This window comes from Bison bison, unplaced genomic scaffold (genome assembly GCF_000754665.1).
Source record: "Bison bison bison isolate TAMUID 2011002044 unplaced genomic scaffold, Bison_UMD1.0 scf7180017864108, whole genome shotgun sequence".
Taxonomy (NCBI): Eukaryota; Metazoa; Chordata; class Mammalia; order Artiodactyla; family Bovidae; genus Bison; species Bison bison.
The window spans coordinates 9,221,194-9,234,400 of record NW_011494680.1 but is presented as its reverse complement, the minus strand read 5'-3'; the positions used below and the strand labels follow the sequence as shown (position 1 = coordinate 9,234,400).

General features: G+C 43.0%; 1 protein-coding gene across 1 annotated transcript in view; it reads right to left on the bottom strand.

The window, feature by feature from the left end:
• Nucleotides 1-7,187: 7,187 nt before the first annotated feature.
• Nucleotides 7,188-13,207, bottom strand: part of XKR4 (XK, Kell blood group complex subunit-related family, member 4) — a 185,246-nt gene continuing 179,226 nt past the window's right edge. Inside the window, exon 3 of the mRNA XM_010839017.1 lies at nucleotides 7,188-8,134. Within this exon, the coding sequence (XP_010837319.1) occupies nucleotides 7,188-8,134 (947 nt within the window). The remainder of the gene's footprint in view (nucleotides 8,135-13,207) is intronic.

The following is a 13,207-nucleotide window of genomic DNA, read 5'->3' as shown; positions in this document are numbered from 1 at the left end:
GATCATTTTTGGTTTATTGCTGTGGCCACCTTTTTAGCATGAATTCAGCCCACACACACTACTTCCTATACAACAGAATCACTGAATGGGTCACAACTCTGTCATCCTGTGGATCCCAGGCACATTATGTCTAAGTTGAGGATGGAGAAGACACATACGTTATTTTATAATCCAACTCCACAAATATTTGGTAAATGCTATATTCTTTAGGTATAAACTTTTCATCTAAGAGGAAATTTCCAGATTTATATGATGGTTCAACTGGTGGTATAGTAATCTGTGTACATATTAAATTTTGTGACCTGCAAGATATTAAATGAAATTTAGGGTAAATTATGGCAGTGGAATAGAGTTATTTTATAACATGAAAGTAACAGTGGCTCAGACAGAAAAGGATCAGCCTGCAAAGCAGAAAACCTGGGTTTGATCCCTGGGTTGAGAAGATCCCCTGGAAAAGGAAATGGCAACCCAATGTAGTATTCTTGTCTGGAGAATCCCACGGACAGAGGAGCTTGGTGAGCTACAGTCCATGGGGGTCACAAAGAGCCAGACACAATGGAGTGACCAAAACACACATACACACACACACACACACACACACACACGCACACACAGTGTCACTCAAAGATTTCTTAGATTCATCTTTCCTTCTTCCTTTCCCCACCCCCATCTCTCTTTTTTTCCCCAGTCTGAAGGTCAAGGCAAGTAGTAGGGTTTGGCTGTCTTTCCCTTTACCTAACTAGAAGACAGTAGCATACATATAGAGAATACAAGAAAAGAACCATCAGGCTAATTTGTATTTATCACTTATTTTAGTGCAAAGTAGAGCCATGGAAGTGGGGAGAGACAGTTGTTTGGAATGAAATACAAGCATTTATCTGCCTACTCTGAATTAGGGGGTCGCAGTAAAATTCAATGACAAGTGATAAAGACTTGTTTCTCATCATTGACTTTTTTTATTTTTAACTTCTAATCTTGAAGGACCTTTTTGATTTTTAAATGAAATTCTCTTGAAAAATTGGATCGTCAGACCACATTTTTGTTTCTCCTGAGATCTTGCCAAGGACGGAAGAGATTTTGGTGGGAAAATATTCCTTGGTTTTCTAGAAGGATTTGCGGTTGTGAGAAGTCATGACAAGTTGTGTTTATCTCTCAGCTCCAGTGTTTCCAGCTATGGGACCCTTGCCTAATTTAGTGTCTGTGAGCTTAAGTTTTGTCTGTAAACGGAACTTAACTCATAGATGACAGAGAAGATGGAACGAGATCATGGAGATAAAGCTGGCTAATCCTTGATGCTCTTGGGCTCAGTCAGTTCCCATTAATACAGGGAAATGAATGGCATAAGTCTTAGAGGGGTAGGGCAGGGGAATAACCAAAGCAAAAATTTGATTCAGTCAGTGTTTCTGACTTATGTTGGTATATTATGAAAATGATATCAGCAAAGCGGCTAGATATTTCAAGGACATTAACTGACCCTTATTTAGCAGAATATAGACCCAGAAAGGGGGCTTCCTAGGTGGCTCAGCAGTAAAGAATTCACCTGCCAATGCAAGAGACACAGGTTTGATCCCTGGGTTGGGAAGATCTCCTGGAGAGGGAAATGGCAGCCCATTCCAGTATTCTTGCCTGAAAAATCCCATGGACAGAGGAGTCTGGCTGGCTATAGGGTCACAAAGAGTGGGACACAACTTAGCAACTGAGCAACAACATATCCAGAAAAAGTTAAAGGTTTGATTTCTTGGCTAGATCGTTACATGCAATATTACAGAAGTTTGATTTGTTTTCCTTACGGAATCTAGAGAAAAAGCTTCAGATGGATGGTGAAACAACACGATGTCTCAAACACTCAAGGGAGAACTTCCGAACCCCTCATTTCTGTGGGTAAACGGCTGTTTGCCACGTCCTCCATTTGGCTTTCTGCTGTTTGAGAGCTTGCCTAATTGCTACAATTAGCAAAATTAAATGGCTCATTGTGTTTTTATACAATTCCACCCACATGCCACAGAGTTTCACTTTGGAGGCTGTTGATCACAGACACTTACTTTCCATGAGCTCATTTTTAGGATAGCCCCTGGACAAGACAAATGTCCACAGAGAGCGCTTTGTGGGAGACAGTGCAGCCTGCCCAGTGAAGGAGAAGAGGTGCCATCCCAATGTCCAGATGGTCTGATACAAGTGGGGACCAGAAACTTAGAACGGAGTGATGGGTTGGGGTGATAGAGAGGAATGGCCTATCCTTAGCCAGTTTAAAAGGCTCCTGCTTCAGATGGGTAGAAGTGGGGGGGAGGGTGCTATGAGTCACAAGCTGACAGAAGCCAACAATTTGATTGTTTTCAAATGTGACTCTGAGTTGCTGAAGATAAACAAACATGAGTCGATTTGCGCCCATCACTGAAATTAGAGAAATGACCACCTCAGTCCTGCTGTGTTTGCATTGCACACATCAACCATTCTCTGAGTTGTTTTTCTGAAAGACAGCCTGAGATATTTTTTTTTAAAGGCTTGAAAAACATTAAAATGCAGGCACCTCATCCAAATTTTATACGGAAACAGCAATTGTTAAGGGCAAAGACTCAAGAGAATGCCGGGGAACATATATGTAATCTCAGAAATGGTTCATCAGATTAAAAAAAATCTATGGATTCTTGTCCAAACATTGTGTCAGAACTTGTTTCCCTTAATGGTATTTGGTACACTGAAAGGCAAATACATAACCTTACATAATCCTGCTAAGGACACCAGATGTTTTCTTTACTCCATTCAATATGTTCAGAGAAAGAATCTTTGAAATGACTCAAAGGTATTCTCATCTCTCTAAAAATGAGCTCCTTGAGGAGTGGGAAAACTCATTCAAGTTAAAAATGCTAAATTATATCTAGATATTTCCAACTGAAGAAGACTCTTGAGAGTTCCTTGGACTGCAAAGAGATCAAATCAGATAATCCTAAAGGAAATCAACCCTGAATATTCATTGGAAGGACTGATGCTGAAGCTGAAGCTCCAATACTTTGGCCACCTGATGTGAAGCTGACTCATTGTAAAAGACCCTGATGCTGGAAAAGATTGAAGGCAAAAGGAGAAGAGGGTGGCAGAGGATGAGATGGTTAGATAGCATCACTGACTCAATGGACATGAGTTTGAGCAAATTCTGGGAGATGGTGAAAGACAGGGAAGTCTGGTGGGCTGCATTTCATGGGGTCATAAAAAGTCAGACATGACTTAGTGACTGAACAGCAACATTTCCAACCCAAGTTCAAGTGTGTTGATGTCTTACAGACATGGATTCTACACTTAAGCTGATGCTGAAAAGGAGCGGGAAAAAACTTTTTATCTAAAAGTTTATGTGTCAATAACATACATTTATATGCATTAACAACAGTATATATTTTACTTTTTATCCATTAGTTGAGTGTGTACATATATTATATGTAATATGTGTGTTATCCATACTAAACACACGTCTATACAATATTTTTTTTTAAAAAGTCATTGAGATTTCAATTATTCCTATTCACTTTTAATTGGTCAGTGCTATTACTTCATTTATTCATAGAGCCAAAGAAATGGGCCATTTAGAAATTAACTATAAATACATCTTCAGATCATCTCTGTATTTTTCTTTTGCTAATACTTGAATTGCATATTCTTGCCATGTCGGTAGGAGAATTTATTTCATTTGTTGGGTTCACAGCAACATCATAAAAGAAGAGTTACAAAGTGTCTACAAAGTCCAGGTTACTGAACTAGATAGTACATAGTTAAGAAGAACAACAGGAATGGGAGAAGATTTAAAGGACATAGTCATTTTGAGGGACCAAACTTTGACTTACATTGAAATTTTTTTTTTTTCTTCCACACAAATACTTAAAGTCTCAGTGTGGTTAGGATACATACAGTCCTCAACTTAAGTTTCATTGAGAAATGTTCATTTAAAAGTGAAGAAGATTTATAATATTTCCTTTTAGAAAACTCATGGTCCTATGCAAAATTAATTACTAAGGACAGACCCTTCACCGCACCCCTCCCCCAAGTGACCCAACAGACCCAGCACATGATGTTGGAGCTCACAGATAAAGAATCCAGTGTTTCCGATTTGTATGCTAACAAATTTGTAGGTTCCAATTTGTAAGGCCTGTTCCTTTTGGATTCTTGAGCTACTCTTGTGGAAAATTTAGTGGTCAACTGAAAATAAAATCTTAGGGTTTATACTAGAGTATAAATATGAAAATCAAACTTTGTTCCTTTGTACGTTGACAATGTCTCTTTAAATCCTAATACTGGAAATGCTCTGTTATCAGTGTATCTGAAACAAATACATGCTCGATGGCAACACAGTGCTTTCTGAATCATGGAAGCAAGATTAAGCCATGATTCTCCTTGGAAGTAACATTTGTTGTCGTGTTGTTCTTGACTGTAATCTTGAGAAGTCTTGTTATTTATGACAAGATGTGGAGATGTCATTTCCTTAACAAGTATTTTTGATTAAACCCTCACCTTTTAAGTATGTTGGATAACAGAGTATTTACAGTATTTGGTAAAATCACTGAAAATATCAAACTTCTTGCACTCTCCTGACTGCATTCTCACTTTGAAGACAAAGCACAGTACAGAGTTTTTTTAGTCACACCGAGCTCATTTTGATTCTTCACCTGTTAAACAAAGGATCAAGTTGAGAAATAACTTAGGATTTACATGATCGAAGAGTGATGGGACCTGTTGTGTTTGTTGACTGACATTATCATCTGCGATTTACTCATGGAATCAAAGGGATAGTTCAACTGAGCAATTTGGTTTCCAAAAGATCATTAATTATGAAGCTAATGACCCACGGGCTGGCACCAAAGTGAAGAATTTGCCAATATAATCATTTTTCCCTTCTAGAGTGGGGAGTGGAATGTTTTTGCCTATTGCTGGCAGGAAGAGCATCTTTCTGGGCCTTTCCTGGTGACCAGGTAACGTTTTCACATCCAAACCAAAGATTATTTTTTAGTGGACTGCTGCTTGGAGGATCCATCATGGAGTACTAGGAAAATATGTCTACTGATAAAAATCATCTAATTTTTAAACACTGCCTTTGGACTTAGTACCAAAAAAAGTCCTAGTTCGAGCCCTCTGTCACTTGCTGTGGGTGTCGTCATAGGGACGGCTGCCTCTGTACGACACAGTCATGACAGGTAGTGGCTCTAGAACTTGACTGTTTAAGTGAATTGGACAGTCCAGATAACTGAATAATTAAGTTAAACTGACTTTTTTTTTTTTTAAAAAGTGACTTGACTAATATTTAGTGCATCAGTTGGGTAGATATAAAACTGGGAAAGGACATCCAAGACATTGCCCGCTGTGGTCAGGTTTGTCATAAGAGATGGAAGAGTCATCACTTCCATCGTTGGTTTCCTGGGAAACATTGGCCAGTCTTGACAAGCCCTTTCTAGTTAAGCTGATTCTCTCGTCCCCTGATATTCTGATAGCACCCCTGGCCAGGTTCCTGGGGGCACCGACATGGCAAAGTAGGATGATCTTGCAAGAAACATGTGTTCTCGATCTGCTGAGGCAGGCAGATGGGATCTGTGGACCAGTTTCTACATCCCAAGTAATTATGATGCTTAAAGTATTTTAAACGATCCCAGGTCTATAAAAAAAGTGATGATGCCTATATGTATACCCTATATTTTTTATTACAAAAATATTGAAATAATCCATGAGTTATTCCACTCTGCACCAACTATAAAAAAATACTATCAAAGTTTGACCGGCACTTTTAATGCAACAAAAAGCACCATGACTGGGGGTGGGGGGGGGACACTGGGAACAGAAAGTGGGGAATGTTTACTTGCTGGACAGAGGTATTTAAAACCCAGAAGCTTGTTGTAAGAGTGGGACTTTACAAAATGACTGAAATACAGATCTTAGCTGGATCTAAAGATAAGCCCTCAATCAGTTCACAAGGGTTTTCTCACAGCATATTCACTGCACCTGTGGGCTCATACTTACAAAAATGTGTCCCAAAGCCTCTAAAAGACACATCACTTCGACCTTGGGGGTGGGGGGAGAGGGTCCTTTACACAAAGAGGACTTGACTGTTTGAGCAGTCTTCTGCTTTGGTGGGGCTCACGCCACCCATGCTCAGCCGTTCAGGGCTTTCCCGTCAGTCTCGTGTTGGATGGACTTTGGCACTAGAAGGGTGTGGCATGGCGTATTCTGAAATCCTGCCTGCCCGCCATCACATAGAACCTCCATTCCTGCACCTGAACACTGGCTGTCTCTCCCGCCGCTCCACCCTGACCTTCCCGTGTGAGCTGCACAGGCCAGGAAATCAGACACTCATTCTGCCTTTTGCTCCCGCTTCCTCTCCGTGGTTTTATTACGTGTTTTTGCAACTGAATACTGCATCCTGATTATCACTGAACTTACATCACTAAGGTATCAAGCTCCTTGGTCTTGTCAGAAGCCATCCATGGGCTGCATAGGATTTCTGTAATAGGAGATGTTCTCAACTGAAAATTTAAAATGAAAAAAAAATCCCGATGTGTGTTGAAAACGAACCATTTCATCAATTCTAATACATGTGTAAAAACACTTGGGTTTTCTGTCCATTGGGTAAGGTTTTCACATGAGGATGGTTTATGAATTCTTTCTAAGCTTCACTATATTTTTTTTTATTTGTTTGTTTTTTGTTTTTCTGGAGTCTTGAGGGATATGTTTTCTCTCTTAGTTTTCCTGCAGGAATCACAGCTTTGCATCAAGAGAAATCACCTAAACTGTTTTGACAGAGGATTGGCATGTGTGTTAGTGTGTGTGTACTCGTGTGTATGTGTGATTCAGTATATTTTTATGCAAAGATCAGTTAACTCATCCAAACACCCTACTGATTGGAGGCAGTATTTCCCATCACAACAGTACCCTTGGATGGATGTGCTGAAGATTGAGCTGGAGGGGTTGGCGGCAACAAGGAGTCCCACTGAGCTGGGCTGTTCCCTTCAGACAGAGTAGGAGGGTCTTGGGGCTGCTCTTTGAAAAAAGGCCAGCAGCGGGCACTCTGCTGTCCGAGGGTCAGACACGTATCCGATGAGGGTCAAACTGGGAGTCTCACAGCCCAACGCCCTGCTCTAGGGGAGAGTTTCCTTATTGCCACAGCCCTGCTGTCACCCCTCTGTCTGGAGGTCGTGGCCCCTCCAAGTCCTCTCGTTTTATAAAGTGGTCTCATACTCCAGCCGCTCCTGAATGAGAGCATCGTCTTTGTACTGCAGCCTAGGAGGAGACGGCGAACATTCAAAGGCTAAGATGGCCTTTCGGAGGCTTCGGTCCAAAACGTGTCTCTCCCACGCTGGGTACCTATTCCTGAACAGGTCAATCTTAATGACGGATTCTTCAGTCCGTGGTGGGCGAGAGGATGGGGTGGATGGGGCCGTGGGCCTCACCTGAAAGACAGGGACACACCCATCTCGCTCTGCGAATTTCTGGTCGCGGTCGCCGGCGACACTGCGGTTGTTGGAGATGGACCGCAAGGTGCTCGTGGCCACGTCTGGAGGCAGAGCGAAGGCAGCAGAAGGGTCCTCGCAAGCACAGCTTGGTGACTGCCCAAATCGGGGTCCGTTGGGGTGAAAGAAGGCATAATACATCAGCATAAAAACCACGCCGGTTAAGAAGCTGCTGAAGACCACGCACAGAGCCGGGATGGCAAACGCGTCCGCGATCTGGGGAGCCTTGTAGAGGTACCAGAGAGCACTCAAGGCTGTGTTTTCCAGAAGGATCACGAAATAGTAAATGAAGAGCCTGCAGCGTGTCCTGCCTTCCTTGACATTGAACCAGCTGAAGATGTAGATAATCCCCACCACCATGTCGAACACGATCTCCTCCCACTTGGTGATGCAGAACTCCGTCTCACAGTGGACGATCCAGAAGGTCATGATGCACCAGTGAAGGACAATGAAGATCCCAAAGTAGAGCTGGAAAACCGAGGCGAAGAGGGCAAAGGTGATGACCCTGGCCGCGATGGTGAAGAAGTGCCAGCAGAACTGGATGACCACGGCCATGTAGCTGATGGGCTTCTTGTCATCACGAGAGTCCCGAAGGGCCTTCTGGTAGGAGGCCAAGGCCCAAGCCAGGGATACCAGGGAGGCTGCCGCTGTGAAACCTACAAAGGCAAGCAGGAAGACAAGCTGTCAAAGGTGCAACACACTGGAAAGGAGTCACATGGGGCTGGGGGTTTGGGACAGGCTAGCTTCCACCGCAGCAAAGCACTTCATTTCTCTGAGTTTTAGCTGGACTGTAGATGGGACTCCTAGGATCTGTCCTCCACGGTCCCCCACCATATGCAGAAGACATGGAGCTGATGAGAATGCTCCTCACGATGAGAATGGGATGTGGGGGCTGGAAACGGGGAGGGGTGTTAGCTTTCTGTGTATTCAGCAAAAATAGATTCCGGAGGTCGTTTTGTTTGGTGGGAATATAACTGTGGACTGCATGTTGATAGAACTGGGTGGCTGTTTCAACTTTGCCACTGATGACCTCCATGACTTTGGACAATGATTTAAATTGGAATCCTCATTTAGAAGGTGGATAATCTCCAAGGCTCCTTGTCAGCTCTGGGATGCTGTGATTGAAAGGAACTAATAATCACAGGAAAGGCAAGGGGCTCGTTGGTTACCTTTCTGGTTCTAAACAGGAATAAATGTAGCTCAGTCCCCAAAGAAAGTTAATTATTTCTTGAAAATAAGGCAAGGAGTCCGTGGGGTTTCTTGTGGCACCTGGTGTGCTCTACGCCCTCATGTGATCTGGGACTCTTTCTACAGCTTCTTTCTGCTTCGAAGAAGAAATGTCTGCTCATTGTCACTCGTCCTGTAATCTTTCACAGATTAAACATTGTGCAGAAATCACTTATCAACTGTTTTTCTTATTAGGCAGTGAGCCCATTTAGTTAGTATTCCCCCTAAAAGTATGTTTCCAGATAAAAAAAAATATATTCTTACTGCTTCCCTCCACTCATGCCCCACCTACTACACTTGAAACGTCACCTTTGTGGTCCTGATGTGGAGAAGGCTCTTCTAAAACACACCACCTCCTTCAGGAGGGAGGGAGAATTCCACTTTGTCACTGAAAGGTCAGATCAGTCTGCCCTGCAATTAGTTTATTAATAACGACCCGTAGCACGAGTCCTAACAATACTTGTGTATGTGTGTGTTCTCAGTCTTATCCGACTCTTCGTGACTCCATGGACTGTAGCCCGACAGGCTCCTCTGTCCATGGGATTCTCCAGGCAAAAATACTGGAGTGGGTTGCCATGCCCTTCTCCAGGGGATCTTCCTGACCCAGAGATTGAACCCGGGTCTCTTGCATCGCAGGCAGATTCTTTACCATCCGAGCCACCTGAGACCACGTGAGCTCGTCCTTTCAGTTTACTTTAATCTAGAATGTTTCCATAGGCTTTGTCTTTTATCACTGGACAGTTTTTGAAGAGTACATTACCTAAAGAAAAGAAAGAAAGAGAGAAGGAAGGAAGGAAGGCAGGCAGGAAAGAAGGAAGGAAGGCTTCTGAATACAGTCAGAACCACAGGAAGAGATATGCAAAAATTTTGCCCATTCTTCATTGCTCTCCTCTTCTGCTTTTGCAACTTCAGTCTGAGCTGCAAATGCCAAAACATTACGAAATAAAATCTGTTCTCCCGTTGTGTTGTTTGTGGCTTGGGCATAAACAAGAATTCTTGGAAAAACCCAGAGAATGCTTTATGTGGATTTATAGCCTAATTCCCTAGATGTAGGAGGTTCAGGGAACTGAACCACGCGCTATAAACAGAGACTCTTTCCCTCTCCTTAAGGAGTATAGAAGGGCAGCTCTCCTTGCCCCCTCAACCTTAACACAGGCCAGCCAAGGGTTGGTCTCAGGGTTAGGACCCATGTTCACAACCGAACTGCAGCTAGTGAGAAAGGGCTTTTTCAAAAAGCTGTTATTGTGTAAAATTTCAAGCATATACACTAGCAGAAAGAATCACAGAACAGATAAACCCTGCACGCTCAGTCAACTCAAGGGCCTAAGTTCTGAAATTCTTCCCGAGGGAAGTGTGAGTTTTGGTCGGCAGGGGGCGCCTCTTGACAGCACCTCGACGGGCGCCTTCCTGAATCTTCCGAATGCTTTGTCTTCCTTTACTGGGAGACAGAAGAGCTGTGCTGGGACCTGACGTTTTCTCCGCTCTTCCTGGGAAGCCTGGCCTGGTGGCTCTCGGCCCGACTTCCTCCGGCTAAGTCGGTCCCCCAGCCACCCTGCCAGGTTTCCCTCTTCTAGGAAGATAGAAAATGCTGTGCTCAAACTTGAAAAAAAAAACAACCCACTACTCAGTGAGAATTTAAGCGTCATTCCTTTCCGTAGGGAAGCCAGTCCCAATCCCTAATCTGAGTCCAGCACCCCACCCCCTGCTGACTACAAGCGCACACCACACCCTGCACTCTGCACACTTGGAAGCACTCAGGGAAACAAAGACCCAAAGGGAGGCTAAATAACTTGCCTGAGCTGATGTAAAGCAGACAACCAAATTCACAGATTCCAAACTGTGCACCACGACCACAGGCTGGGATCGGATTGGGGTCCACGACAGGTGAGAAGACGTATAGACTAGCGTGTGCGAGGTGTAGAACTCCAGGGCTAACAACCTCGAGGGGCGAAGGTGATCCCGGAGTGGTGCCGCCTCTCAGGCTCTGGCTCTGAGGGCTCCTATCACACCCGCTCCTTCAGGCCCCCCTTGAACATGCTTGTTCCCAGGTCAAGGGGTCCCATTCTGGTTCTTTTCACAAAATTGACCAGAAGCACAAGCTCCTAGAAGGAAAACCAGGCCTTTTTCATCTTCACATTTTCTGGACTAAAACAGTCCTAATTTTTCTGATTTTTTTTTTAGGCTTGTGGGATATTAGTTCCCCTCTCAGGGATCGAACTCAGGTACTGGGCAGTGAAAGCATGGATTTCTAACCACTGGACCTGGATTTTTAATCTGTGGAAAAATGTTGCCCAATTCAAGCTGATTATAGAGCAAAGAGTAGCAGGTCATGAAACCAGAATGGTTTTCCATTTCTTCAGCATGCTTAGAGCTTGTCTCTTAGTTACAGATATAAAAGCCAGAGATCCACTTGGCTGGACTCTTTATCGAATTCACCTAGTTGAAAGAGTATAATAACTGAAAAAAACATAAAACCGCCTATGCTGTGATCTTTGTGGAATGAGGTAAAGCAAAGAAAAGTCATATGAACTCCACTGGGTCTAAGATGTTCGAAATCTCCTTGCATGGAAACCGTTTTATCTCTTTTTTAAACCTTGTAATAGTTCTGATTAAAAATATTTAAATGCTTTAATATGTTTAATTTTGGTAGGGATACGCATTCTCCTCGTAATCCATCCCAAGGAGTTCAGCTTCTTTGCAAGGCAAATTGTAAGGCTGCTAAGGAGTTGATAAGGGAAATAATGGAAATTAAAAAAAAAAATTTTACTATGAAAGCAGTTGAAGAAAGTTGTGGGAAGAACCAAAGTGTCTTCTTCTCTTTAAGACATGTGAAAAGGAATTTCCTTTCTTTTTTAAAATTTTTAATTGGGAGATAATTGCTTTACAATATCGTGTTGGTTTCAGCCATACGTCAACATGAATCAGCCATATATATGTATGTATGTATGTGTATATATATATAGGTCCCCTCCCTCTTGAAACTGCCTCCCACCCCCCACCCCATGCCACCTCTCTAGGTTGTCACAGAGCACTGGGTTGAGTGCCCTGTATCACACAGCAAACTCCCACTATTTTACATATGGTAATGTACATGTTTCCATGCCACTCTCTCAACTGGGATTTCCTTCTGAATGGAAAAAACACAAGTTAGGTGACCTTGCGTAGCTGCAGCCCATTTCAATTTTTAAATTATCTTTAGATTAAAAAACAAAAATTCCCAGGAAAGCAAACATTCTGTATATAAGAATTTGAAAACATCTAATGCTGTTTCTCTAGGGAAAAAACATTCTGTTCTTAGGAGAAGGCAAGGAGTCACCCTTCTTTGTACAATATTATAAACTTCAACCTATATTTACACTGAACATAAAAAGATGATAGAAATGACTACTCATAAGACATAAAATAGGGCTTCCCTGGTGACTCAGTGGTAAAGAATCTGCTTGCCAAAGCAGGAGACACAGGTTTGATCCCTGGTCTGGGAGGATCCCACATGTGGTGGAGAACTAAGCCCGTGTGCCACAACTACTGAGTCCACATGTGGCAAGAGCTGAAGCCCAGGCGCCTACAGCCCGTGCTCTGCAGCCAAAGAAACCATGGGAATGAGAAGCCCACAAACCACAACTACAGAGTAGCCCCCTCTCGTCACCACTAGAGAAAAGTCTGAGCAGCAATGAAGACCCAGCACCACCAAAAATAAATACATGAATATTAATAAAAAAGAAATATCCAATGCAGATGTTTAAAAAAGACACAAAATAAGTAATCTGAGGTCCCCAGCAGAGTTAAATTTTCCTTTATGTGAACATGAAGTTGCTCAGTCGTGTCCGACTCTTTGGGACCCCATGGACACCAGGCTCCTCCGTCCATGGGATTTTCTAGGCAAGAGTACTGGAGTGGGTTGCCATTTCCTTCTCCAGGAAATCTTCCCAACCCAGGGATCGAACCCAGGTCTCCTGCATTGTAGATAGACACTTTACCGTCTGAGCCACCAGGGAAGTCCTTTAGAGTCAGTTTGTTTCCCACACCATTTATTTTTTCACAATCACTCTCTTTTTTCCTTTAAGTTTTTCTCTGCTGGATGGTAGGGAGCTTAGTGAGGGCAAAATGAAAAGAAATAATGGTATGGACCTAACAGAAGCAGAAGATATTAAGAACAAGTGGCAAGAATACACAAGAAAACTATACAAGAAAGATCTTCATGACCCAGATAATCATGAAGGTGTAATCACTCACCTAGAGCCAGGCATCCTGGAATGTGAAGTCAGGTGGGCCTTAGGAAGCATCACTACAAACAAAGCTAGTGGAGGTGATGGAATTCCAGTGGAGCTATTTAACTCCTGAAAGATGACGCTGTGAAAGTGCTGCACTCAATATGCCAGCAAATTTGGAAAACTCAGCAGTGGCCACAGGACTGGAAAAGGTCAGTTTTCATTCCAATCCCAAAGAAAGGTAATGCCAAAGAATGCTCAAACTACCACACAGTTGCACTCCTCTCACACTGT